General features: G+C 41.2%; 1 protein-coding gene across 4 annotated transcripts in view; it reads left to right on the top strand.

The window, feature by feature from the left end:
- MCAM (melanoma cell adhesion molecule) overlaps positions 1-22,194 on the top strand; it is a 146,483-nt gene extending 124,289 nt beyond the window's left edge. For all 4 annotated transcript variants that reach the window (XM_077457394.1, XM_077457396.1, XM_077457395.1 and 1 more), the window contains 4 exons: positions 3,676-3,705; positions 15,762-15,903; positions 16,547-16,655; positions 18,368-22,194. In XM_077457394.1, the coding sequence (XP_077313520.1) occupies positions 3,676-3,705; positions 15,762-15,903; positions 16,547-16,655; positions 18,368-18,394 (308 nt within the window). In that variant the 3' untranslated portion in view covers positions 18,395-22,194. The remainder of the gene's footprint in view (positions 1-3,675; positions 3,706-15,761; positions 15,904-16,546; positions 16,656-18,367) is intronic.
- Positions 22,195-25,392: the final 3,198 nt, after the last annotated feature.

Below are 25,392 nucleotides of genomic sequence, written 5' to 3' on the forward strand. Positions count from 1 at the left end.
TGGTGTCAGTGGGAGAAACAATGCCCCCCCAGATAAAGGCAAGCAAAGGACCACAGTGTGGAGACCACTGGCATATAGAAACAATCTTGAACAGTGGTGACAAGGGCCTAGAGAAAGTGCAGCATGATTTGTAAACTATACAATGTACCCCAGCCAAATGTATGACTGGAAAAATGCAGTAAATAAACAGAAAAGTTACCAATAGACTGGTGAGAAGAGACAGGAATTATATTCAATATTTAGGAGATTCAAATGTTCCCACAGAGGGGGGGGGTCGCTCCTTGAGAAAGGGGATGAGTGAGAGTCAAGCTGAGTCACAATGTGTTTTGTTTTATTTTTTGCACCCCCCCAAAAAAAACTAACGGTAACTAAGAAAAATTTTAAATAAAATGTTTATATGTGAACAGTTAAAAACTGGAAAATTTCCAAGGAACGAGGTTAAGGAAGGGAATCAGCAGGGCTGTTTGGATTTAACTAAAGTTTAAACAGGAAATAATAAACAAGTATTTTTTTATTACAATGCAAGGAAATGGTTACAAAGTATTAAGCTAGCTATTTGGATAGTTACCATAAAACTAATTGTACAATATATCTATTAATATAACACACTGTTACACTGATCCATGAGCAAGGACATCCTGTCAGATTATTTGACACGCAAACTGGAACCTTCAACTGTCAAACTAACTAGAAGGTCCAGCAGTTACTCCTGTCAGAGCACATCTAGCAGAGGACATACAATGTACGCCCTTGGTACTCAGATGAACATAAAGTGGGCTTCCTCCATATGTCCTTAATGATTACATTTTCAAATATTAGACCCTTTTAAACCTGGGGGCCACCCGTGCGTTCGCATTAAAGCGTCGCTCATTTTAGCGGCGCTTTACCGCTGCTTTTCGGCTGCTAGCAGGGAGCTTTTAACCCCAAAAAAGTTAAAAGCTCCAGTGTTGCGATGCTTCCAAAGCACTTTTCAGGCGTTTTCAGGCGTTTCACTCCCTGCAGAAAATGGGTTAATGCACCCCCTCCCACTGCCCGCTCTCTGGATTTAAACTGCCTTGAGAAGATACGGTGGCTTTAAACTCTTCAGCATCTGGCACTTCCAAGAGTGTCAGATGCCCGGTCCTCCTCTGTGCACCGTGGTTCCATCTGATTGAACTACAGGACACAGAAGTAAAAATATAGGGGCCGGTGGATGCAACTACTGTACATTGCAGGGGACCAGGCATCTGACATACACAGAATTGTTTGGATGAACGCTCCAAGATAGTGTGTAAATAACAACACAAAACGATTTCTGCTTGAGTTTTTAGGTTGGGAAATTGTTGCGATAAACGAGAAAAGCCATGAATGCAGATCCTATTTCTCTTTGCAAGCTGGAATATAGCTATGCTGGGTGCCACTGGCCCTAATTACATGCATTAAAGAGGAACTGCAGTCTGCTCACATAATTTGTAATAAAAACATCTTTGCCATTCTGAAGCTTCCCTCCAACCACTTTGCATATTATTTTATATATAATGTGATTCTGTACTTGCCAAATATGCTGCAGAAATCTCCCTCCATAATGTTTGGCTGCAGCCATTTTAACTGTGGGCAGCGGAAGCTGCAGCCTGTTCACTTCCTGGATTTACACAGAGGCACACCTCCAGCTCTGCAGCTTTCATTGGCCCTCTTATGACTAGAGTGAGAGAAAGCTGTGCATGATGTCATAAGCCTAGGCTTTTTTTTTTTTACCAGACAAGAAAGAGGAAGTGGGCTGTATAAGGTATTTACTGGCAGAAAAAAAAATGTTTTACTCTCCAAAGTTAAAACAACAAGGGCAGAAGATTTAATAGATGGAAAGGGGAAAAAATGACGGAAGTTCGGCTTTAAGTTCCAGATCTCCTGTGGAATCTCTCCTTATTGCAGAGGATGACATCTGCCCACCTCTCTCAGAAACTTGAGTGTCATGCATTCATTCTCTGAACTTTACACCCAGAAGTGTTTTAGATGCAGAAGGTTTACTAGCCAGCAGAGACTGGTGGAGTGAGTGGTGGTAGGGCAAGTGTAATCCAATTACTCTGCAAAAAGTGCTTTTCAACTAGCAACAGAATCATTTCAAGGCTGGGTTCACACTAGTGCGATGCCAGACACACTGCATTGCCGTGAAGATCACATGCGATGTCTGTGCGATGCGATTTCAGTCATACAAATTGTATGGCTGAAATCGCATCTCATTTGCACCAAAATGATGCATGACCCTTTTTTCGGTCCGCACTAGAATTGGGTCTCATGGGTGTTCACACCAATTCCTGCACCAGTTCACAGTTCACAATCTGTGCACCAATTTGGGGGGTGTCGTTAACTTTACATTGACACCCCCAGATCGCAGATCTCGGTGTAAACCACTGTGCGATGCTGGAACCCACTGGATTTGCAGGGTTCTTTAATCGCACCAGTGTGAGCCGAGCCTAAAGCAGAACTAAACTCTCTCAATCAACATTAATCTAATTCTGCTAGCATTAGTTAATAGATAGGAATGTGTATCATATTTACTTGTTTTAAACCTTAACTTTTTACCATTTCTTCAGTTATTTCCTGATTTCTGGCCTAGGCCAAAATGATGTCATACAACCTATAAACTTTCATGGGCATTTTTGTTTCTTTCACCTGGAGGAGTTGAATAAAAGAGGTCGGGGGAAGGGGGGGGGGCTTAGCTTAGCACACTGTTCTAGGCCCTAGCTTTATTTTTTAATGCTGCTTTAGGCCTGATTCACACCTATGCATTTTCAGTGCTTTTTGCATTTTGCAGATTTACACTTCAGAACGTGTTCCATAGGAAACCATGTAAAATGGACTGTAGTGCAAATCTGCAAAATGCAAAAAGCACTTAAAGCGGGAGTCCGCCGTTTTTTTTTTTTTTTTAAAAGCCAGCAGCTACAAATACAGCAGCTGCTGACTTTTAAAATAAGGACACTTACCCGCCCAGCGCGCCCGCGATGTCGGCACCCGAAGCCGATCTCTCGATCGTCTCTCGGGTGCTGCCGCCGCCATCTTGGGTATGGGAATCAGGAAGTGGAGCCTTTCGGCTTCATTTCCCTGTTCCCTACTGCACATGCGCGAGTCGCGCTGCGCAATAAGGATGGACCCGCTGCCTCTGGGATCTGTGTGTTTCCCAGCAGGCAGCGGGGGACTTTCGGAAAGGGGCGTAGATCTACGCCCCTTTCCGCAGAGAGCTATCCCGGAAGTGGGTGCAGTTACCTGGATTATCCAGGTAACTGCACCCCCCTCCCCCCTGAAAGGTGCCAATTGTGGCGCCGGAGGGGGGGAGGATTCCAATGAGCGGAAGGTCCACTTTAGGGTGGACCTCCGCTTTAAAATGCATAGGTGTGAACCAGGCCTTACAGCTTGTGGTATATGTTTGTGTTACAAGTACCAGTGAAAATTATTTTTTATGATAAGGCATTATATCAATAAAACTATAAGGAAGACAGTCAATAGATGAGGTCTGAGAACTGAATATGTTCATTTTCAAAAATATTTCTGTTCAAGCTGGCAAATATTAGTTTGAAAGAAAATACTGAATTAATAGAACAGTTCTCCTAAAAAATTGAACTAAAACTAGATTGCAAGCTCAGATTCCATAATATTCTATAGATTTCTAATGGATTCTTTTGTTTTCATTTTATCTTGCAGAGCCAATAGGGACAAGAGCTCCTGAACCTGGTAAGCAATTACAGACTTCTAGGCTTTAGGCTTGATTCACACTAACACACGTTTTTTGATGCATTTTGCAGAAATGCAGGGAAATTTTTTAACATGGGTTCCTATGGGGCATGTTCACATCAATGCATTTTGTGCATCTGCGTTTTTGGAAAGGGTCGGGGACTTTCTTTATGCAAAATGCAGCGTTTTGCATGTAATAGAAGTCAATGGACCTGCATCAAAAATGCAAGTACCGCGTTTTTACCGCGATTTTGCCCCGATTTGCATTTAGCGCTTTTTTCATTTTTTTCACTGTATATATGCAGTTGCTAAGCAACCACAGTGTAAAAAAAAAACAAGAAAAAAAAAACGCAAAACGTGGAAAAATTGTGGTAAAAACGCATGTCGAAAAACGCGACAAGCACCGCAAAAAGCACTGCAAAAATGCTGAAAAGCAACATGCATAGAAGTGAATCGAGCTTTGGACTCTGGTCCTGCCACATTAAAGCTGAACTCTACAGGTAGATTCATAAATCCTGCTGCTCAAAGATAGGACTGAAAAAGAATAACCATTCCCTCAAACCTTTTAGCACCAGGCTTCGCTTGCCACATTTAAAGCCCAACTCCAGTAAAATGAAAAATCCCTTTTTGTAGTGGGGCTGCACCCGAACTGCAAGAGTTGACTGCTCCTTTATTACTTTTACTTACCTGATCCTCCATTCCCCCAGCAGGCAGCACTCCCCCATGCTCTGGCAGTGGACTGTTCCTCAGTGTCTTCATGTCCAGTTCAGGGCTATGGGCCTAGCATTGGTCCTAATGAGAGGATCTGAGGGCAGGGGAGAAGATGCCTCTGGGACCGGTCTATCAATGCTAAGGAGCATGTGGTTGTGGAGGATCGGGTAAGTAAAAGTGCTTTCCCATGTTTCCTGGGCGTAAGCGAACAGTTAACCCTTGCAGTGCGGGTGCAGCCCCACTGCAAGGAAGGAAGGATTTTTAGTTTTGACCCAACTATTTTAGCTGTTTTTCACTTTTTTTTTTAACATGTTAAAATTTTTCACTTTTTGTTACTCACAGCTTTAAACAATTGTAATATATCTCCCAAATAATACATTTTCTAAATACACAGTAGAGACGTAGAATAAAAATATGGTGCTGCTAATTTTTTACATCCTTGATAGTTGCACAAATGTTTATAAATATATATTTTTTTAAATACATTAAAACTACTATAAGTGCACACAAACACAACATAACTTACAAAATTCCTACTAAATATAAAAAAAGATAAAAATGCATTAAGTTGATAAATAAGAAGTATTTGTAAATTGTGCCTTCTTGCAAAATGGTGAAAATTGAAGGTATGCAAAACTGTAAGCAACTTACTCTACAAATCTGGAGGTTGGCCTCACGCCTCTGGTAACCCCCCATTGGCTGTGTCCTGTGTTGGTGTGCAGTGCACCAGAATGATGCAGACATATGTCTTATTGCAAACCAGCACTTTACCATATGCGGCAATGCATTGCAATGTGCTGCCACACAGAGGTGAATTATTGTAATTTAAAAGATTACAAAAAGAAAACAATATGTGTGAGAGGGATGTACCAGAGGGAGACCAATGGTAGAATTTAATAAAAAAGAGGTGAAGTCCTCAATCTCCTTCTCTTCTGTCCAGAACCCATAAATGATGGGTGCTCGCATGTCACTCAGCTGTGTTGGAAAAGCAAATGAATATTCACTTTCCTAACACTAAACCACCTCTCCGCCAATCGGGTGCTCGGATTGGTTACCCGTCACCTGATTAGCTGAAATGACAGGTGCTGTGATTGCACGCCAGGCATCCAATCATAGCAGAGGACAGGAAGAGAGGACAGCAGAAGACATTGAGGAGCTGTCCCAACGAGACAGGGTAAGTACAGACGTCAGGCCGGCAGGGGGCACACTGGTAGCATTTCATATGGCACAGTGGCTGTGTTTGATGGGGCACAGTGGAGGCAATTGATGGACACAGTGGGTGCAATTGATGGGCACAGTGGCGGCAATTGATGGGCACAGTGGCGGCAATTGATGTGCACAAGTGGCTGCTTATGATGTGCACAAGTGGCTGCTTATGATGTGCACAACTGGCTGCATTTGATGGGCACAAGTGGCTGCGTTTGATGGGCACAAGTGGCTGCATATGATGGGAACAAGTGGCTGCATTTGATGGATAGAGTGGCTGCTTATGATGGGCACAGTGGCTGCGTTTGGGCACAAGTGGCTGCATATGATGGACACAAGTGGCTGCATATGATGGGCACAAGTGGCCGCATATGATGGGCACAAGTGGCCGCATATGATGGGCACAAGTGGCTGCATATGATGGGCACAGAGGCTGCATATGATGGGCACAGTGGCTACATATGATGGGCACGGTGGCTGCGTTTGATTGGCACAGTGGCTGCATTTGATGGGCAAATTGAGGCTGCAATTGATGAGAGGGATTTCAGTATTTTTCAGTTTGTTAGCACCCCCCCAAAAATGTAAAGCCCCAGCCGCTACTGGAAGAAACCATAAACATATAATTTATGTTTACTGATCTCTTCAGTTGTGGATAAACATGGGAGTGCTTCCGTGTTCATTAAAGAAACTGTAGGTGTCAGTAAAAATGAGAGGCATTTTTACTGATCTTCCCGCTCACCATCCTAAAGGCATCCTATTCACCCCTCCATGTGCCTGAAATATGCCTGAATCCTCTCCACAATCTGCTTTCTTTGCCAATAGGGGCTTGGGCAGAACAGTGGGGATTGGAGGGCAAGCAGAAGGCAGATACAGCAGGTTGTGGAGGGTATAGGGAGAGGATTAGCTTATAGGAACACAGCAGGGATCATAGGTGTGCGTAGACTATTGCATTAGGGTGTGCATCCCAACGTTCAAACACACATACCTTTCTCTGCAGCCTCAGCTGCACTGGACAGTGAATGAATGGGAAGTGCTCTGTGCTGAGAGTCTTCCTGTTTCACAAACTGAAGCATAGTAAATAGTTGGTGATTGTGTACACTCTGTTCATTAGAAAAGGAAGGGGCTGGCAAATTAAATATTTCCCCACTTTCCATCCTAAAACATCCCCTGCAGCAGCCGGGGAAGAGGAGAGGAGGGAAGCCAGCAACACTGTGTGGTGTGATGCAACATGGGGGGGGGAAGCCTGAGAAGTAGGGGGCAAGTAGGGGGCAAGGAGGATCTCATGACAAGCAGGGCACACTGTGGAGATCATAATTGTTTACAAATGGCTGTGATTGAGCAGCCGCTGATCACAGCTATTCCTGGATCATCAAATTCTAGGGGGACCCTTCAGGTATAGCAGGGGTAGGCAACCTCCAGCTGTTTTGAAACTACAAGTCCCATGAAAGATTGCAAGACCCTAACAATCATAGGCATGACTCCTAGAGGCAGAAGCATGATGGGATTTGTAGTTTCATCACATCTGGGGGGCCGAGGTTGCCTACCCCTGAGGTACAGTATCATGCTTCCAGCCTCCGATCCACATACAGGGTGCTGGACTATGGATTCCAATGGGGGGGGGGGGGGTTTGAAGCACATGTTTAGAGATAGAGACTCTAATAGGCTTCAAAAAAGGGTGGGCTTGGGGCGCAGAGCTCTGCTCTCTGAGCCCACCCGGTTTTGGGACAATAGTGAATTCATATTTGCTATTGCTACACCGATCCTCCTCCCAGCCAATCAGGAAGTGGGTCTTGAGACCTGTCATCTGATTGGCTGAAAGAACAAGCAATCCTATTGGAAGCCTAGGAGGAGGAGACGCATGGCGGAAGCCTCCGTGATGCAGAAGAGAAGGAGAGGACACAGGAGCCACTGCCCGCGTGTCTGCCGATGCAGGAGATGGGATAAGTACCAGACTGGATGACCCTACCTACCTGGGGACGGGCAGGGGGGTGGTTGTTTGTCGCCACTGGTTTTGACGTAACCTTACCATCCATGGCAGTGAAATAGTTAAACCCTTCCTACAGTAAATCAGTGGACCCCTAAAAGGGTGTAAACTAAACTCCTAAGAAGAAGCTCCTAGAGGAACCTTCATATCAGCTACAAACCCCTTATAGTGCCAGATCATTTTTTGAAATGAGAATTTTGGCATGGTAGATTTAGCAGAGGGTACAATTAAAACTCATTTAACCACCTCAATACAGGGCACTTACACCCCCTTCCTGGCCAGACCAATTTTCAGCTTTCGGTGCTCTCACAGTTTGAATGACAATTACTCAGTCATGCAACACTGTACCCAAATGAAACTTACGCCCTTTTTCCCACACAAATAGAGCTTTCTTTTAGTGGTATTTAATAACTAGTGTTTTTTTTTATTTTTTTGTGCTATAAATAATAAAAAACTTAAATTTTGTGAAGAAAATGCCTTTTTCTTTGTTTCTGACATAAAATTTTGCTAATTAGTAATTTTTCTTCATAAATTTTGGCCACAATTTATAATGCTACATATCTTTCATAAAAATAACCCACATTAGTGTATATTATTTGGTCTTTGTGAAAGTTATAGAGTCTACAAACTATGGTGCCTACGGGGGAGGGATTAAGAGCGTCGCAACAGAGATATAGGGGGGTAATTAAAGCATTTTCAAAGGCTCAGCTTTTGGATGCTTGGAGGATTAGCCATCAAAAAGAGCGGACTATACTCATTTTTTAGCGGTCCATAAAACTTTTGCGAGATTAGATTATGTTTTTATAGAACACCGACTTGTGACCAACTTGAAAAAAGTTGAGATCAAGCCTATCACCCTATCAGATCATGCCCCGATAGTTGCCCAAATAGAAACACAGGAAGAGAAAGAGAGGGAGATGATTTGGAGAATAAATGATTCCCTTTTACAGGAACAAATGGCAAGTCGACAAATCGAAAAAGAGCTGAACGATTTTTTTGAATTAAATGACACGAAGGAAATATCTAGGGCGACCCTATGGGAAACACACAAGGTTGTAATGAGGGGTAGGTTAATAGGGATCGGAGCAGGAATAAAACAGGAAAAACAGAAAAGGAAGTCGCAACTATACAACGAGATAGAACAATTGGAACATAAAACTAGACCGAGAGGAATACAGGAGAGTCAGGATTTACAAAAAAAAAAAAAAGAGAGTTAGAAGAGTACCTGGACCAAGATAAGAGAACAAGGTTCCATGAGATAAACAAGGAAAGATACCAATGGGGGAATATGCCAGGTAAATGGCTAGCAAGGAGGGTCAAGGAACAAAAAAATAGGACTTTCATCCCCAAAATAAGAAATAAGGAGGGGGAGTTAAAATTTGCGACTCCAGAAATTGCTGAGAATTTTCATGCATTCTATAGCACCCTTTATAAACTGGGAACAATTAGTAGTAAAGGAGAAAAAAGGAAGGAAGCGATTAGGGAATACCTCAGGAAGCTTGAGTTCCCAAGAGAAGAGAGAGAGGAGATGGAGGCCCTAGAGATACCCATTTCAACTGGGGAAGTAGAGAGAGCAATAAAGGAAATGCCATTAGGGAGCAGCCCCGGCCCAGATGGGTTCTCTAGTAGGTACTATAAGAGATATAAGACCCTGTTGGTACCTAAATTATGTGAGTATTTTAATGCAGTAGGTGAAGGTCTAACGTTCCGTAAAGAAGCACTTCTGGCCTACATCTCCCTAATTCTGAAGGAGGGTAAGGATCCAGTCGCAGTGGAGAGTTATCGCCCAATATCGCTATTGAACGTAGACATAAAAATATACGCAAAAATAATAGCTGACAGGTTAAAGGCTCTTCTACCTGCATGGGTCCACGCCGATCAGGTGGGATTCGTCCAGGGACGGGAGGGAAGGGACAACTCGGTGAAATCCATCATTCTGATCCAAGAGGTGAATAAAGAAAAGACCCCAACAGTGCTCATGTCAATTGATGCCGAAAAGGCCTTTGACAGACTAGATTGGGACTTTATGTACGAAACCCTAACCTATAAGGGGTTAGGGGACAGAATGATGAGATGGATTAAGGCATTATATACTCATCCAATGGCCAGAATAAGAGTCAATGGATCCCTGTCTCGCCCCCTGGAGTTGTTTAACGGGACGAGACAGGGATGCCCGCTCTCACCGCTGCTATTTGTTCTGAGCCTTGAACCCCTATTGGTGGCAATACGTAGGAATCAGGATATCCAAGGTATCAGGGTGGGCGGGATAGAGTACAAATTATCGGCATTCGCAGATGACGTATTATTGTATATAACAAACCCAAGAACATCGATCCCCCCGATCTTGAAGGAATTGGAGTGTTATGGAAGGTTATCAAACTTTAAAATAAATCTCACGAAGACAGAGATCATGAATTTGAATATACCTGAGGTAGAACAGAGTATCCTCATATCAAGCTTGCCTTTTAGATGGTGTAAGGTAGAATTGAACTATTTAGGGATAAAATTGACCCCGCAGAGGCAAGGCCTTTACGAGGCAAATTATATCCCACTTCTAAATAAAATAAAATAAATAATGAATAACATGAGGTATAAAGCAGTATCCTGGATGGGTAGAGTAAATGTAATAAAAATGATTATTCTCCCTATTATTAATTACACATTTCAAATGATTCCTGTTCCGGTCCCAATGTGTTTCTTTAGGAAATTAAAAACATTAATGATGACTTTTATATGGCCCCTGAAACGAGCACGTATATCATATAAAGTATTAGTAAAGGGAAAAGACAAGGGGGGAGTAGCTCTACCAGATGTTAAGAAATACTATGAGGCAATAATAATAGCTAGAGTAGCAGACTGGATACATAATCAGAAGGAAAAAGGATGGGTAAATCTGGAAATGAGACTGAGTGGAGTACCGCTAGAAAAAATGGTATGGATACCATCGGAACGGCGGAACTTAGGAGAAAACACAAGTAATTTAACGAGACACACGTTAAGAGTATGGGATAGTATTAATAGGGCACACAACTGGACTCACAATTCACCTTTAATGTCACTTTTGGACACGGATTACTTTTTGCCAGGGAAAGAGGAACGGTTGTGTTTCAGTAGATGGGCAGGTAAAGAGGAAATAAAATTAGGAGAAATTATTAAAGGGAATAGGTTATATACATATAGGGAACTCACACAAGAATGGGGACATAAACCGTTAGATAAATGGAGGCACACTCAAATTTTACACTTTGCACAAAGTTTACCACGTCCGCTTCGGGGATTAGAGTGTCTAAGGCCTATGGAGAATTTATTGAAGGATAATAAATGTTTAGTACGAAAAGTATCAAAAATCTATAAAATATTAAGACAAGAAATGGATTTAGAGTTTCCGAGATTTTTAGGGAAATGGGAAGAAGATTTAGGTGCACTAAGGGATGAGGAACACAGGATAAAAATATGTAAACTTACACACTCAGCGTCGAGAGAAGTCCGTATGATAGAGATGTCTTATAAATTACTATCAAGATGGTATATGACCCCCCAAAGTATGCAGAGGTTTACAGGTGTACAGCAGGCACTGTGCTGGAGGGAGTGTTCGGATGAGGGCTCCCTCACACATATCTGGTGGAGTTGCTCCAAAATATCTCCATTTTGGGATAAAATTGTAGAAATCATAAACTTGGTGACACAAAAGAAACTTAAGAAAAACCCCTGGACATGCCTTTTTCACGACACTGAATTAGGAATAACACAATATAGAAAGACGATAGTCCCCCATCTCCTGAATGCTGCTAAAGTTCTGATTCCTCGCTATTGGAAATCCAAACAAATTCCAAGAATTACGGAATGGGTACAGAGGGTGGAGCAAACGAGGATAATGGAAGAATCATACAAATTAAAAGATATAGAGGAAGAAGACCATGGGCAGTGGCAGCAGTGGCTGGCATTTTTGGAGAGGGAGGACTGTCGTGAAATAATTGAGGGATAAGGGGACAGAAAGGGAGAGGACATTGGGGAGGATGATGATTTTTTTTTTTTTTTTTTTTTGGGGGGGGGGGGGGGGGGAGGGTTAATGAAAGTACGAAAGTAGGGAATAATGCATTTATATGTGTTTAAATGTAAAACTATTTATTAAAAGCAAAGAAAAGAAAAACAAAAATTTGCCACAATGATGTCAAAGTTAGCGGGGATATCAACATTGAGTTGATTACACTCCGCGAGATAAAGTAACCGACTGAGATGGCAGGAAAAAAAAAAAACTATGGTGCCAATCACTGAAAATTGATCACATCTGATCAGGCCTTCAGTACATCAGGTGTATCTCATTTCTTGAGACACTGAGAGCCCGTTCACACGGGCGACCCGTCAGGCGACTTAGCCGCCTGACAAGTCGCGTCCCGTTCTGTGCAATGGAAACGTTCTAATTGGAACGACTCAAGACGCTCCGACTTAGAAAAAGGTTCCTGTACGACTTTTGGGGCGACTTGTATTGACTTCTATACAGAAGTAATTTTGCAAGCCGGCGCTAAAGTCGGATCCCGGTCGCCTGAGGCAGTCGTGCTGCAAGTCATGCTGCCTCAGTGTGAACGGGCTCTAACAAGTCAGGAAAGTACAAATACCCCCCAAATGACCCCTTTTTAGAAAGTAGACATTCCAATGTATTAAGTAAGTAGCATGGTGAGTTTGTCATTTTTTCCCACAATTCTTTGCAAAATATTATTTTTATTTATTTTTACAAAATTTTCATATTATCGGGTTATTTCTCACACACAGCATATGCTTACAACAAATTACACCCCAAAATACATTCTGCTGCTCTTCCCGAGTATGGCGATACCACATGTGTCAGACTTTTACACAGCCTGGCCACATACAGAGCACCAACATTAAAGTGGCACCATCAGGCATTCTACGAGCAAAAATGACACATCTCATTTCACAACCACCTATTACACTTTTGAAGGCCCTGGAGCACCAGGACAATGGAATTGCCCACAAAATTACCCAATTTTGGAAAGCAAATACCCCAACGTATAATCGATGAGGCAGAATGAGTCTTTTGAACAGTTCATTTTTTCCAGAAGTTTTTGGAAAATGTGGAAAAAAAATGAAACTGCATTTTTTTTACACAAAGTTGTCCATTTATAAGATATTTCTAACACATAGCATGTACATAGCAAAAATTACACCCCAAAACACATTCTGCTACTCCTCTCGAGTATGGCAATACCACATGAGTGATACTGTTACACAGCCTGGCCACATAGAGAGGCCGAACATTGAAGTGGCACATTCAGGCGTTCTAGGAGCATAAATGGCACATCTCATTTCATTCCTACCCATCACACTTTTGAAGGTCCTGGAGCACCAGGACAGTGGAATTACCCACAAAATTACCCCATTTTGGAAAGCAAACATCCCAACATATATTCTATGAGGCATGGGCTGCAAATAGGTACTTGCGTACTCTGATGGGCTGCAGATAGGTACTCGGGTACTCTGATGGCCTGGTGACAGGTACTCTGATGGCCTGGTCACTGATATTCATGTACTCTGAAAGGGCGGTGATAGGTACTCGGGTACTCATATGGACTGCGACAGGTACTCGGGTACTCAGATGAACTGTGACAGGTACTCAGATACTCATATGGATTGTGACAGGTACTCAAGTACTCAGATGGACTGACAGGTACTCAGATGGACTGGGACAGGTACTCGGGTACTTTGATGGGCTGTGACAGGTACTCGGGTACTCAGATGGACTGTGACAGGTACTCAGAGGGACTGACAGGTACTCGGGTACTCATATGGACTGTGACAGGTACTCGGTACTCTGATGGGCTGTGACAGGTACTCGGGTACTCTGATGGGCTGTGACAGGTACTCGGGTACTCTGATGGGCTGTGACAGGTACTCGGGTACTCTGATGGGCTGTGACAGGTACTCGGGTACTCTGATGGGCTGTGACAGGTACTCAGGTATTCAGATGGACTGTGACGGGTACTCGGGTACTCTGATGGACTGTGACAGGTACTCAGGTACTCAGATGGACTGTGACAGGTACTCGAGTACTCTGATGGACTGTGACAGGTACTCAGATGGACTGACAGGTACTCGGGTGCTCTGATGGACTGTGAGTGACAGGTCCTCTGATGGGTGGTGACAAGTCCTCTTTACTGGAGTGGGGGGGAAAATCAGTGTGATTGGTGTGTACACTAAGCATTAACGAGATGTTACCACAATCTCCTTCTCACACACGATCGGTGCGGGAGGAGGAGAACCCGGTAACATCTCGTTACCGCGGTTTGTTTACCCACGTGATCAGCTGTGATCCTTTCACAGCCGATCACTAAATGTAAACAGCCTGCCAATGGCTGTTTACCACCGTCGGTGACGAGCAGTGTTCCCCGAAACACACCGCCACCAATGTGCATGCGCCGTGCACAGTGGTGGTGGATTTATCTGTGATCGGCCGTGACTTCATCACGGCCGATCACGTGGTAAACAGCCATACCCAATGGCTGTTCACCCCCCTCGGTGGCGAGCAGTGTCTCCGTGACACGCCACCACCGAAGGAACAGGGATGCGCGCGCGCATTCCCTGTTTAAATGGGAGGACATCATATGACGCCCTCCCGTCACAAGAGCTGCGCCACCTGGCCATCATTTGACAGCCGGCGGTCCGCAAGCAGTTAAGAAAGACAGCAAAAAGACAAAACAAAAGGATCACACATAAAATGAAATACCAATAGTAATGCCTATTATTAAAACATATGTAAACCCTAACAATGCCACCTTTAGATCTGGTAAATATACTATTGAAAGTGTCTTGTTCAATCTGCAAAAAAATTCCTTTTGCTTTAGACATCCACCTAGCTCCTAAAGTATTATAGTGTGCTAAAAATTTGGTAATAAAATGACACACAATCAGCCCTGCCTGAGTTCCCTCTGTGGGCTACAGAACAGCCATCCCCATATTATAGAGATGAGAAAGGGGGTAGGGTTCTGTAGTTCTAACACACTTCCTGTCCTGGAGAGTAGCAATGCTGCTCCTCTACAAAGACTAAGTGTTGTCACCCTAGCACAGGAAATATCACTGTGCCTAAGGGCTGGTAAGCTGAACTAAATGTACAAAAGCATCTGCATGTATGGTAAAGACTCACAGAAAGTTCCTCCCTTCTTACATTTAAAAATACCCTAGGAACCAGAATGAAAGGGCAAAAATACAATAAGTTCTCTGGTTAGTCACTTTGCGTCACAGGGCCAGTGTGAACACATCATTTTGGGAGACCAGCAGGCATGTACTGGCCATTGGGACTACCGGGAGTTTCCCGGTGGGCCGATGGCTCAGTGGGCCACTCTGATGTAAGGGGGCTGGTGATGGGACACTCTGATGTAAGGGGGCTGGTAATGGGACCCTCTGATGTAAGGGGTGCTGATGGGACACTCTGATGTAAGGCGGCTGGTAATGGGACCCTCTGATGTAAGGGGTGCTGATGGGACACTCTGTTGTAAGGGGGCTGGTGATGGGACACTCTGATGTAAGGGGGCTGGTGATGGGATACTCTGATGTAAGGGGGCTGGTAATGGGACCCTCTGATGCAAGGGGTGCTGATGGGACACTCTGATGTAAGTGGGCCGGTCTGGATGAAGTCCAGGGCCAAATTTCTGCCCCAGTCCAGCCCTGGAGACCAGTATAAAGAATTTAATTTTGCTGCAGAACTAGATGTTTTGTCTAGACCATTTTTGATTAGTTAAATCCTGCATTGATGTTCACAGTCTATTTATTGATAACCGTATATGCAATGAATAATATACATTCATGTGGGATATACAAATGATCTTTAGGCATTTTGATTATAGTCAGCAGTGAGGAGGCCAAGTGTGACTACAACATTAGAGTTGGAAGCCCAAGATTTGAAGGAATCAGCCATATATGCATACAGTTAAACCTTAATAATGTACTCCAAACTCCCACCTTTTGAAAAGTTAGAAAAAACATCCCACTGATGAACTGAGGTGTCTTCCTTCCATGTCTCACCATGTCTTGGTAGTAAGACATCTTACATACTAATATAATAATTTCCCTTTAACATGATCCATTGTTTCAGCAAAGAAAATGTATGTTACATTTTTGGTTTTCTCTATTATTTCTGCAGAATCCAGAATCGAGAAAAGCTATGGCATAGTGATTGTAATCGTCATCATATGTATCCTTCTCTTGGCCTTTCTTGGAGCTGTACTGTACTTCCTTTACAAAAAAGGACATATTCCATGTGGACGCTCTGGTAAAAAAGATATGTAAGTAGTAGTTGTCACACTAACTGAAAATGATATCTTAATTTAAAGTGAAAATGTGCTTTGCCAATGTAGGTCAAAACAACAGATTCAATTAACTGGTACACTCTCTATTTGCATATACTTTTGCCCTTTGGAAGGGCAATATGGAACCCCTTACATAGGGCTAAGGACTTACTCTCCACCCCCAACAGACAGCGCTGGGTTCTATATCAGTTAAACCCCAATCATATTTTCTTAGCATCGATATAGCATGGGTTGAGTTTAAATACTCTCATGCTGTACCTCCCAACTTTTATATTGGATTTACATCACTTTGTGATAATACAGTCATGTAAATTCTTGCAGAGTCCATGAAGTAGATGCTAACCCTGGATGATGTTTGAACAAGAATGGCACCACTCTGCTGGAGAGAGAAGCATACATAGGCTTTGTCAGGGACTGTGAATGCTTAGCGAGGTACCAGAGCACCGTATAAATGCCCAACATTTATTAGCCTCCATTTAAACAATTCCAAGTTGTTTTTTTTTACTTACATTTTTTGTATTGCTTATGTAAAATTATGATCCTAAAATGCCCTTTAAATATCTGCCCAATTTTTCCTTCACATTGCATCAATTTATGTTCCTTTTCAATATATTTGTAGTACAAATCCTGGTGCTAAAGATAAAATAATTGTGGAAATGAAGCCTGATTCTCCTGCAGAAGAGTCTGTTTTACTTACTGGATCTCAAGAGAAGAGGCCATCGGATCAGGTACTTTACTCCCCCCAGTTCTAGTTGCACCATAATGAGCAGAGTTTACCGCTTGTAGTTTTTCCTGCTATATGATTATTTATGGACAAAGATCTTAAAATGGATTGCTAAGGGTTAAAGGTATAGCTATAAGAGTATTTTTTAGTCCTGATCCATTATCACTGGATCATTTTCTCATCAGTCATCATTTTCCATTGCTCATGCATACACAAAGATTGGAACAGGGAGAAGAAAGTAGCAGCAGCAGCAGCTGTTCTGTGGAAAGGGAAGAAGTAATATATACAGCAGATAACACTGATGAACAGAAGAGCCTGCATGCACTTATCCTACAATTGCTATACTTTGAACTTGTACCAAAGGAAAACATCAAACTGATTAAAAAAATTTGTTTTCAAATGTCAAAGCACCGACTGTAACCAATAAACTGGCACAACTGGAACTTGGAGAGGTAACCAAAACAGGAACTATCAGTTAGGACAGGACTACAGGCCAACAGAAGTTGCTGTGAGTTAGGCCTGAGTTGTATACTGTAGGTTTAGAATAATCAAGTTTTTATCATTATCGACCACATGGAGGATTGGTACTTGGCTGCTAGGATACCCCCCAAATTGAGGTTTTTCCAGCTGGTAACAAAGAAAGTTATCAGAGGAAGATGAACTTGAGCAAGCTAAAGTTTGGTATGACTACACTCCATTTTTAGAAACATACCATATGCTGATATAAGTGATTACATAGGAAGCTGAGCTCATGAACTGAGCCAGATCCACAGATACCCTGAGGATAAGCCAGCACCTAGCTCACCTCTAACATCTAAAACTATGTAATGCACAAGACTATTATGTGTGTCAGAATTTGTGCACTCCTTGGAATAGTGTGTATCTAATTGATAACATGGTTGATAGCATGCCTACTTTTAGTTATCATAGTGTTCTTCTTGCCTGAAGGTTTCTCTGGGCTTCTTCTGTGAAATTAATCACAAAATAACGATGGCCATGGGTTCCAAACAAATTTTCTTCTGCCTTGTATCTCTTTCACTGGGTCCAGTGTTGGATTGATTATAATAATCAATCATAACTGAGCTCAGAGGTGGTAAATGTAAAATGTCTATCAAAAAGAGAATCTGATAAAGTAAAGTTTGAAATCATTAGCATCAGCCTTACATGTAAACTGTAAACCTCTGCCAGTCAATAATACAATCCTGTATGAATATCTTATAAGGCTGAAGGTTAATGGTAAGCTTCTACTAGAGTCCACCCACCATGTTCTTCAGACATTCAGGTAGCCTAGAATCCTGCTTCCATGATACCACTTTTCTTGTTTGGCGAGCTCTGGCTTATATGCCATTCTTTCCTTCAAGCATGATCAACATCACAGTTTACAGAAAAATTTAAGCTATTTTTTTTTTTTTTGGGCTCAGGCCATCTCAACTGAGACAAGATGAGGAGAGCAGGCGGCACCACGTGAACTGAGATTCACAACCAGTATAAATTATATTTATGGTCTTTGGGTAAATTGCTTTGAAGGAAAAAGTTGTCATTGTAATAAAACGATAATAGGAACAGTGCTGCTTGTTTAGATACAAGAAGCACTTAGTGGAGTTCTTACATGGCATGGAAAATAATGCTTATATCCCTTGATTTTTTTTTTTTTTTTTTTAATCTGTTACATTCCCGTCAAGTTTTCATTCTGTACTTTTTCTTTTGTTTTTTTAGGAAAAATATATTGATTTAAGAAACTAAATTTTCTCATGGACAAGGAACTCCGGGAATGTGTCCATGCCTTTATATAACTGTGGATGTTGAAGAGATCACCAGAGGCCTGCCCTACGTTGGGAAGCATCATAACCATAAACCTAAGTGGCACAAAGATATGAATATATCATGGATATCTACTGTATGCTTCAACTGGGTATCATTACCCCTTCAGATTTTTGACTCTGTATCAATCTTCATAGCCTTAATTATTGGACCATAAACCTTAAGAGAAGTGTACTTAACGTAAAAAAAAAAAAAAATCCACAAAAGCAAAGCCCATGCATTATTTTTATTAGCATGTGATATTTGCTTTGAATTAAAATATGAACATTATTTGATATATTTATAAGATATTTTGACTGCGAAAATGAAGATCACTTCTCAAGTTATCACTCCTTAAAATGACAAAAAAAGAACCATGTGAGATCATAATGTTTTGAGGGATAAAATAATGATATGGCCTAAAATAAGGCCCATTTTACATAAAAATTAAATATACTATTAAATATTGTTGGTATTATTATATTAACAATATTTATTTTTGTGAATTGAACATTTTAAGGGGAACATTTTCAGGAGTTAAAATAATTCACCTATCTTAATGAATAGAGTGGGCTGAATATATTTCAGATAATGTTTTGACTGCATGGACAGTTGTTGTCTGTGTAGTCTGCTTATGCACAGTACGCGTGTACAGTTTGGGGGCGTGTATGTATGTTAGTACATATTTTATATAAGACATTTTTTTTTTATGTTTTGCTAAGTTTAAACATGGCCTTAAGCAATGTCATTCAGTAAACTGGCTCTTCATTGCATAGCTTTAGCTGTCTATAGTACCCACAATGCAGCAATCATTCTTCCAATATAGGCAGGAAATCTAAAGAATGGATTACGCTGGGTTTTATAGAATCATCATGTACAATTCCCCTTATTTAAACATAATAAATGGGGTTTGTTGGAACAGAAATAGGGCTTATCTGCCAGTAAAACTGCCATTTTTTGTATTTTTGTATTGTCCCACATTACCTTGTCAGTCTCAAAATGCTTTGTATCCCAAAGAATTACATATTTTTTATTTTAACCTTGCAGAGCTCACCGCATTATATTACAGAGCTTTCTTTGAGGAAACATAATACCCCTGATCATTAATCTCACGATCTGGTAAATTATAAATCTGCATGGACATATAGAATGTAGGCAATCATTGGTGTAACCTGGGAGCCCATTCTATCACATGATCCAGACAGAAATAATTATTGGGAGTATGGACATTTTGCAGTGCCTCTTAGCATTTAAAAAGGAAAGCACATGACAGATACGAAATTTAGTATTTACATTTTTCCAACCCTTTCAAGCAAAGTTTAGGTAAAGGAGGTTCACTTCACTTCACCTCAATTCTTGAAGGACATTTTGGTGGGGTTGGTTATTAACTGCTGTTTCAAGGTTCTGGTCTTGAAAAATAAGCACAATGCAGTTTCTACGCCCATTTATTAAGCTTTACATTTTATTAAATAGAAGTTTATTGTAATGTAAGAGCACACAGCTCATTGCATGTAGAAACAAACAACAAGGAATCCCATTGTTCCATGCCTTGTTTACTTTAAAAAGTAAGTTCAATGTACAACGACGAAGCGGCATAGCTTCCAATCAAATATCAATATTGTGTAGTAAAATCAGTAAAATATACCGTACTTTTTGTTTGGTGTGGCTTACTGCACTGCATATAGTGTTTGCACTATTGCGTATTTAAGGAAAACTCCAGTCTTGGTCAAAAAATATACCATCTGTAAATGATAAACAATTTTTATTTTATTTTTATTTAACATGATTAAATACATTTTTCTGTTTGGTTAATTATAGTTTCCTAAAATTAAAAAACTAGAATGTCTACTCCTTGCTTTATTATGACAATATTATTAGCTGGGAGATGGTATTTCCAAAAATGTCATCTTTTAGTGGTCTTATAATTGGCTTACTGCCTTTCCCAGAAGGCTGCACAGGTCAGAGTACAGGCATTGTTGGCAATGTTTTTTGTCTATGAGAGAGATTTGCATAAATGCTCCATGGTTCTAGGAAAGATGTGATGTTTACTATTACAGTTCTTAGCCCTTGTATTTTCAGCAAGTGCACTGGAAACAAATGGGCTACAGAAAATGGATTTGCAGTAATGGCTAAATTTCTTGCAATGAATGGAGCTAATTTCAGGGGATGGAGGATAACACTGGAGTTTTACATTAAACGTGTCTGAAAGAATGTTAAAGAAACTGTCAGGAGAAATAGGGCAAACTGCTGCAGATATAAAGTGCATGCTTCTGCTAAGGGTCTCCCATCCCCAAACTTTTCTACTGGTCCATCACTGTAATAGGCAACCTCACTGGCAAATCATAACATGCAGGATGCAAAAAGGAGCAAGCAAACCTCAGCACTATTAGTAAGCAACAAAGCTTTGCCTGTTAGAAAGGCCTAAGATTAAGCAGACTGTTGCAATTATGTGCTGGTACCTCTAGGTGTCTGCACCACATGGCTGCAGCAAGTTGCCCCTTCCTATCCCTCCAGAGAAAGTCTCTTAGGTAAATTGACTGATAACCTTAAGTGTATCATAATCTCTTAACGCGATAGTAAACTGCCAGCAATTTATTTATTTATTTTTAACCTGCAAGGCAAAGTTATAATGTGGTAGTATGCATTGCATGCTAGCACATTATGTGACCTTAATACCTTAGAACGAAGCCCTTCTAGCAGCAAGCTGTCACTGCTGACAGGGCTTCTATCTTTACCCGTCTTCCTTCTGGGTTCACGGACTCCGTCTGTGTGAGTGGCTGGAGCCGCGGTGACGTCACTCCCACGCATGCACGTGGGAGCTGACATTTACAGGACAGGACTCTGAAGGAATGGTCCGGGTGGCTGTTCCTTCAGAGCGCATGCGCCAGTGATGTCACCGGCTGTATGTACAGTAAATATCTCCTAAATGGTGCACGTTTAGGAGATATTTACAGTACCTATAGGTAAGCCTTATTATCAGTGTACCTATAGATTAAATTCATGTATGGGAGTTTACTCCCACTTTAGCAAAACACATCATATAAGTGATTTGTTTACTAACTGTTGAAACTTTAAACTGTAATTTATGGAGACACAACGAACAGTGGACCATGCTATTGAATAACAAGACCCAAAAACCAAACAGGCACAAGTAGCAGAGAAACCCTCCATGTGATTGTATACTGGCACACAGAGTGGGAATACAGACTGCTATTACATTTGTAAATCCTTACTGACTGTGGATCTTAGCCTGATGCAGCATCTATGGGTGCGTCAAAGTCCCACTGAGTATAAAGGGAACTCCGGAGAGTGGACCTCTGTGTTACAACATAGGATATCTGCAGCACGAGTCCAATTTTAAAATCTTTTATGATCATACACTGAAGGGAAGCACTAAAAAACTTTCTTGAACCTCTAACCCTTTTGTCCTATGCACTGTTTCAGCTGTCTTTTCAATGTATATAATACACTGTAGTCCAAAGAATTTCATATTTATCAACCTCAGGACAAGAAGGGACTTGTTTCTTCAGGAGGAGCTCATAGAATTATACTACTGGGTTTTCTCTTTTGAAATGTAATGGTCCCCTTCAGCCACATATGCTGAAAAATCTCTTTATCTTACTATATGTAATAAATATGTACTTCTATATATTTGCATCAGTTTGTGTAAATTTAAGCAATCAAATGTTGCTTTGCCTATTTTTATTTAAGGATGTGAAAATAAATATAAGATGATCGATTAATTTGTTGTATGTATGTTCAATTAAATGAGCAGTATGTTACATGCATTACATATTAGGAATATACAGTATGACAGTCATACTTTACACATTTACCCAAACTTTTTTTTTACCCACCATAGTTAATAAACATTTACACTACTAACACGTATCCCAACTTATTACACTGTTTAGCAGCACAGTGTTTCTGTATACAGTATGTGACTGTGGCCCCAAATCTGGCACCTTATACCAAGAAATGTGTAGTAAATGCCCCTATGGCAGCAACTTCAATTTATGTGGATAGGACTCAGCTTTGCACATCTGAACACTGCAATTCTTCTTTCGTTGCCAAATTGCTGAAGCTCTACCAGGTTACAAGGTTTGTGAGTAAACAAACTCTCCAGCCACCAATTCTTTGTTGGATTAGGATCTGGACTCTAAGTCATTCCAGGACATTAACACTGTTGTTTTTAAGCCATTCTTGTTTAGTTTTGGCTTTATACTCATATCCTTTCTGGAAGAAAAATCTTTTCCTTCAGGATTTCCATATATATCGCTGTTTTCATTCAACACTTTCAACCCTTTAAAGGTCTGTTGCACAGAAGCACCCCCACAACATGATGATGCTTCCGCCATGCTTCACAATGTTGATGGTGTGTTTTTGATTTCATTCTTGGGTTGATATACTAAAGGCAAATAGACTGTGCACTTTGCAATGTGCAGTTGCTCCAGAGCTTAGTAAATGAAGCAGAAGCCCTGATGACTGCCATAATCCAATCACGTGCAAGCAAAAATGCTGTTTTTAATTTGTGTCCTTGCATGTGATTGGGTATTCTTTGTAAAGTGAAATTTCTAAGTTCTGGAGCAACTGTTTTTGCAGAGTACACAGTCTAGTTGCCTTTAGTAAATAAACCCCACCGTGTTTGGTTTAGGACAACGTTTAGTTTGATGGTCCAAAAGCTAAATTATAATCTGCAGGAATATGTTGACCTTTTACAGAACTACACAGATGAGATTTCTGTTTGGTTAGTGGCAGGTGTTGGTGAAAGAATCAATGGAATATCACCATGACAAGACCGGCATAATCATTGTACTTAAACCTATACCAACTGGATATCTGTAAAGGACATGGTAAAAAATAAACTGAATCTAAAAGCTCTGTAGAGCTTTTTTCTTTTTAACAAATACTTTTATTGAAATTTTTCCAAATTGAACAAGACACACATAAAAGAAAAACTGAAGTAAAGATAAACATGACTGTTACATCAAAGTGGGTAGTGTACATACACAAACATAAGTAGAGCACTGCTCATTAAGTTCCCCATGCCATGGTGTTTAGACAGTAAAGGACCAATTTGGAAATTACCCGGTTTCCCATAAAAAAAATACTTTCAATAGTGAACTAACTAGAACTGGAATAATCTTAAGGAAACCAAGGAAAAAGGGGCTAAGCTTGACATCGCTATCCAAGGTTCCCAGAACTTAGAGAACCAATTAGGAGTACCTCTCCGTGTGTAGATTGTTGTTTTCTGAATAGGGTGGTATTAATCTGCTGTCTCCAATCTTCAAATGTAGGGGAATTAGAAGGCATCCATCTCATGGCTATTGTTTTATGGGCCATGAATAGTAGCCGTAACAGTGGCACGCTAACCTCCGGTGGAAATTGTTCCTCCTCTATATCTCCCAGCAAGCAGATCACTGGTGAGAGATCCAGTTGTATATAAAATTGTGTCCACAATCTCCCACCAGTATCTAACAAGCTTGGGGGAATCGCCAAAGCATATGAATAAAATCAGCTGTGTGCTCCTGACATTTTGCGATTTTAATGCTGCACTGTGTTGTATCTGCTATACTTCATGCCCCTCTACTCTGTACGCTGTGCTGTATGCAGTATAGTTAGCTTTGTACACTGTGCTGTACATGCTATAATCCACACCCTTCTTTCTGTGCCGTACATGCTCTAATCTCTCCTCTGTGTTGAACATGCACTAATCCTCTGCTCTCCACATGTACAAGCACAGTGCAGAGGAAAAATTGAATGGTTTTGGATCAATTTCTTTCTTTGTAAGCACTTTGATGTTTTAGATCTTTTATTGTAACTACAGGTAAACCGTCTTTGTTCTAAAAATACACATTTAAAGTGGTAGTAAACCCTCACATATACCCATTGAAGTGAACAGCCTCAGAGGATACAAATAGATGAAACCAGTCATCCTATACATAAGTTTTACTTATTTATCTGCAGTATTCTCTTATTCCCATCCCTTCAAAAGTGCTAAATTTAGGTAAAATCCTTAATCTCTCAGGTGCACAGAGGAGGGGATGGAGAGCTGCCATTAGAGCTCTTTTACAGTGCATAAGAGCTGATTGGAGGGAGGGGACAAGCCCCTTTACGCACGGCACAGGAATGAAGGGAGGATAAAAAGCTGTGCTGTTAACAGACAAGCTGTGTACTGAGCTCCCACTCCATCATCATTATATCTCTGGTGTCGGAATAACTTCTCAGAAGTGACACATGCTGATAACAGAGGAATGAAGCACCAGAGAGAAATGACACTTGGAGCTTTAGAAAAATACAATCAAACACTACAGATGTCTGCTTTGTTTAGATTTCATGACTGTGGTATACAACCACTTTAATACATAGCAAAGGATTCCCAGAGCTCTATGAGTTATCAAATGACACAGTACAGTATTAGCCTGTGTTTTTTTAAGGAGTTGAAAACCATAAACTGTTAGTAAAGAGTAGGGATGAGCCGAACACCCCCCCCCCCCCCCCCGGTTCGGTTCGCACCAGAACCTACGAACGGACCGAAAGTTTCGCACGAACGTTAGAACCCTATTAATTACAATGGACACAAACGTTTGAAATATAAAGTGCTAATTATAACGGCCAATATGCATGTTATTGTCCTAAAAAGGGTTTGGGGACCCAGGTCCTGCCCCAGGGGACATGTATCAATGCAAAAAGAAGTTTTAAAAACTGACGTTTTTTCTGGAGCAGTCATTTTAATATCGTACCTGGGGGGTGTCTAAAGTATGCCTGTGTTTCCCATGTTTAGAACAGTCCCTGCACAAAATGACATTTGTAAAGGGAAAAAAAGCCATTTAACCACTTCAATACAGGGCACTGATACACTTCCTGCCCAGACCAATTTTGAGCTTTCAGCGCTGTCGCACTTTGAATGACAATTGCGCAGTCATGCTACATTGTACCCA

The sequence above is a fragment of the Lithobates pipiens genome, unplaced genomic scaffold (genome assembly GCF_037356315.1).
Source record: "Lithobates pipiens isolate NorthernLeopardFrog02 unplaced genomic scaffold, aLitPip1_a1.2 Scaffold_27, whole genome shotgun sequence".
NCBI lineage: Eukaryota > Metazoa > Chordata > Amphibia > Anura > Ranidae > Lithobates > Lithobates pipiens.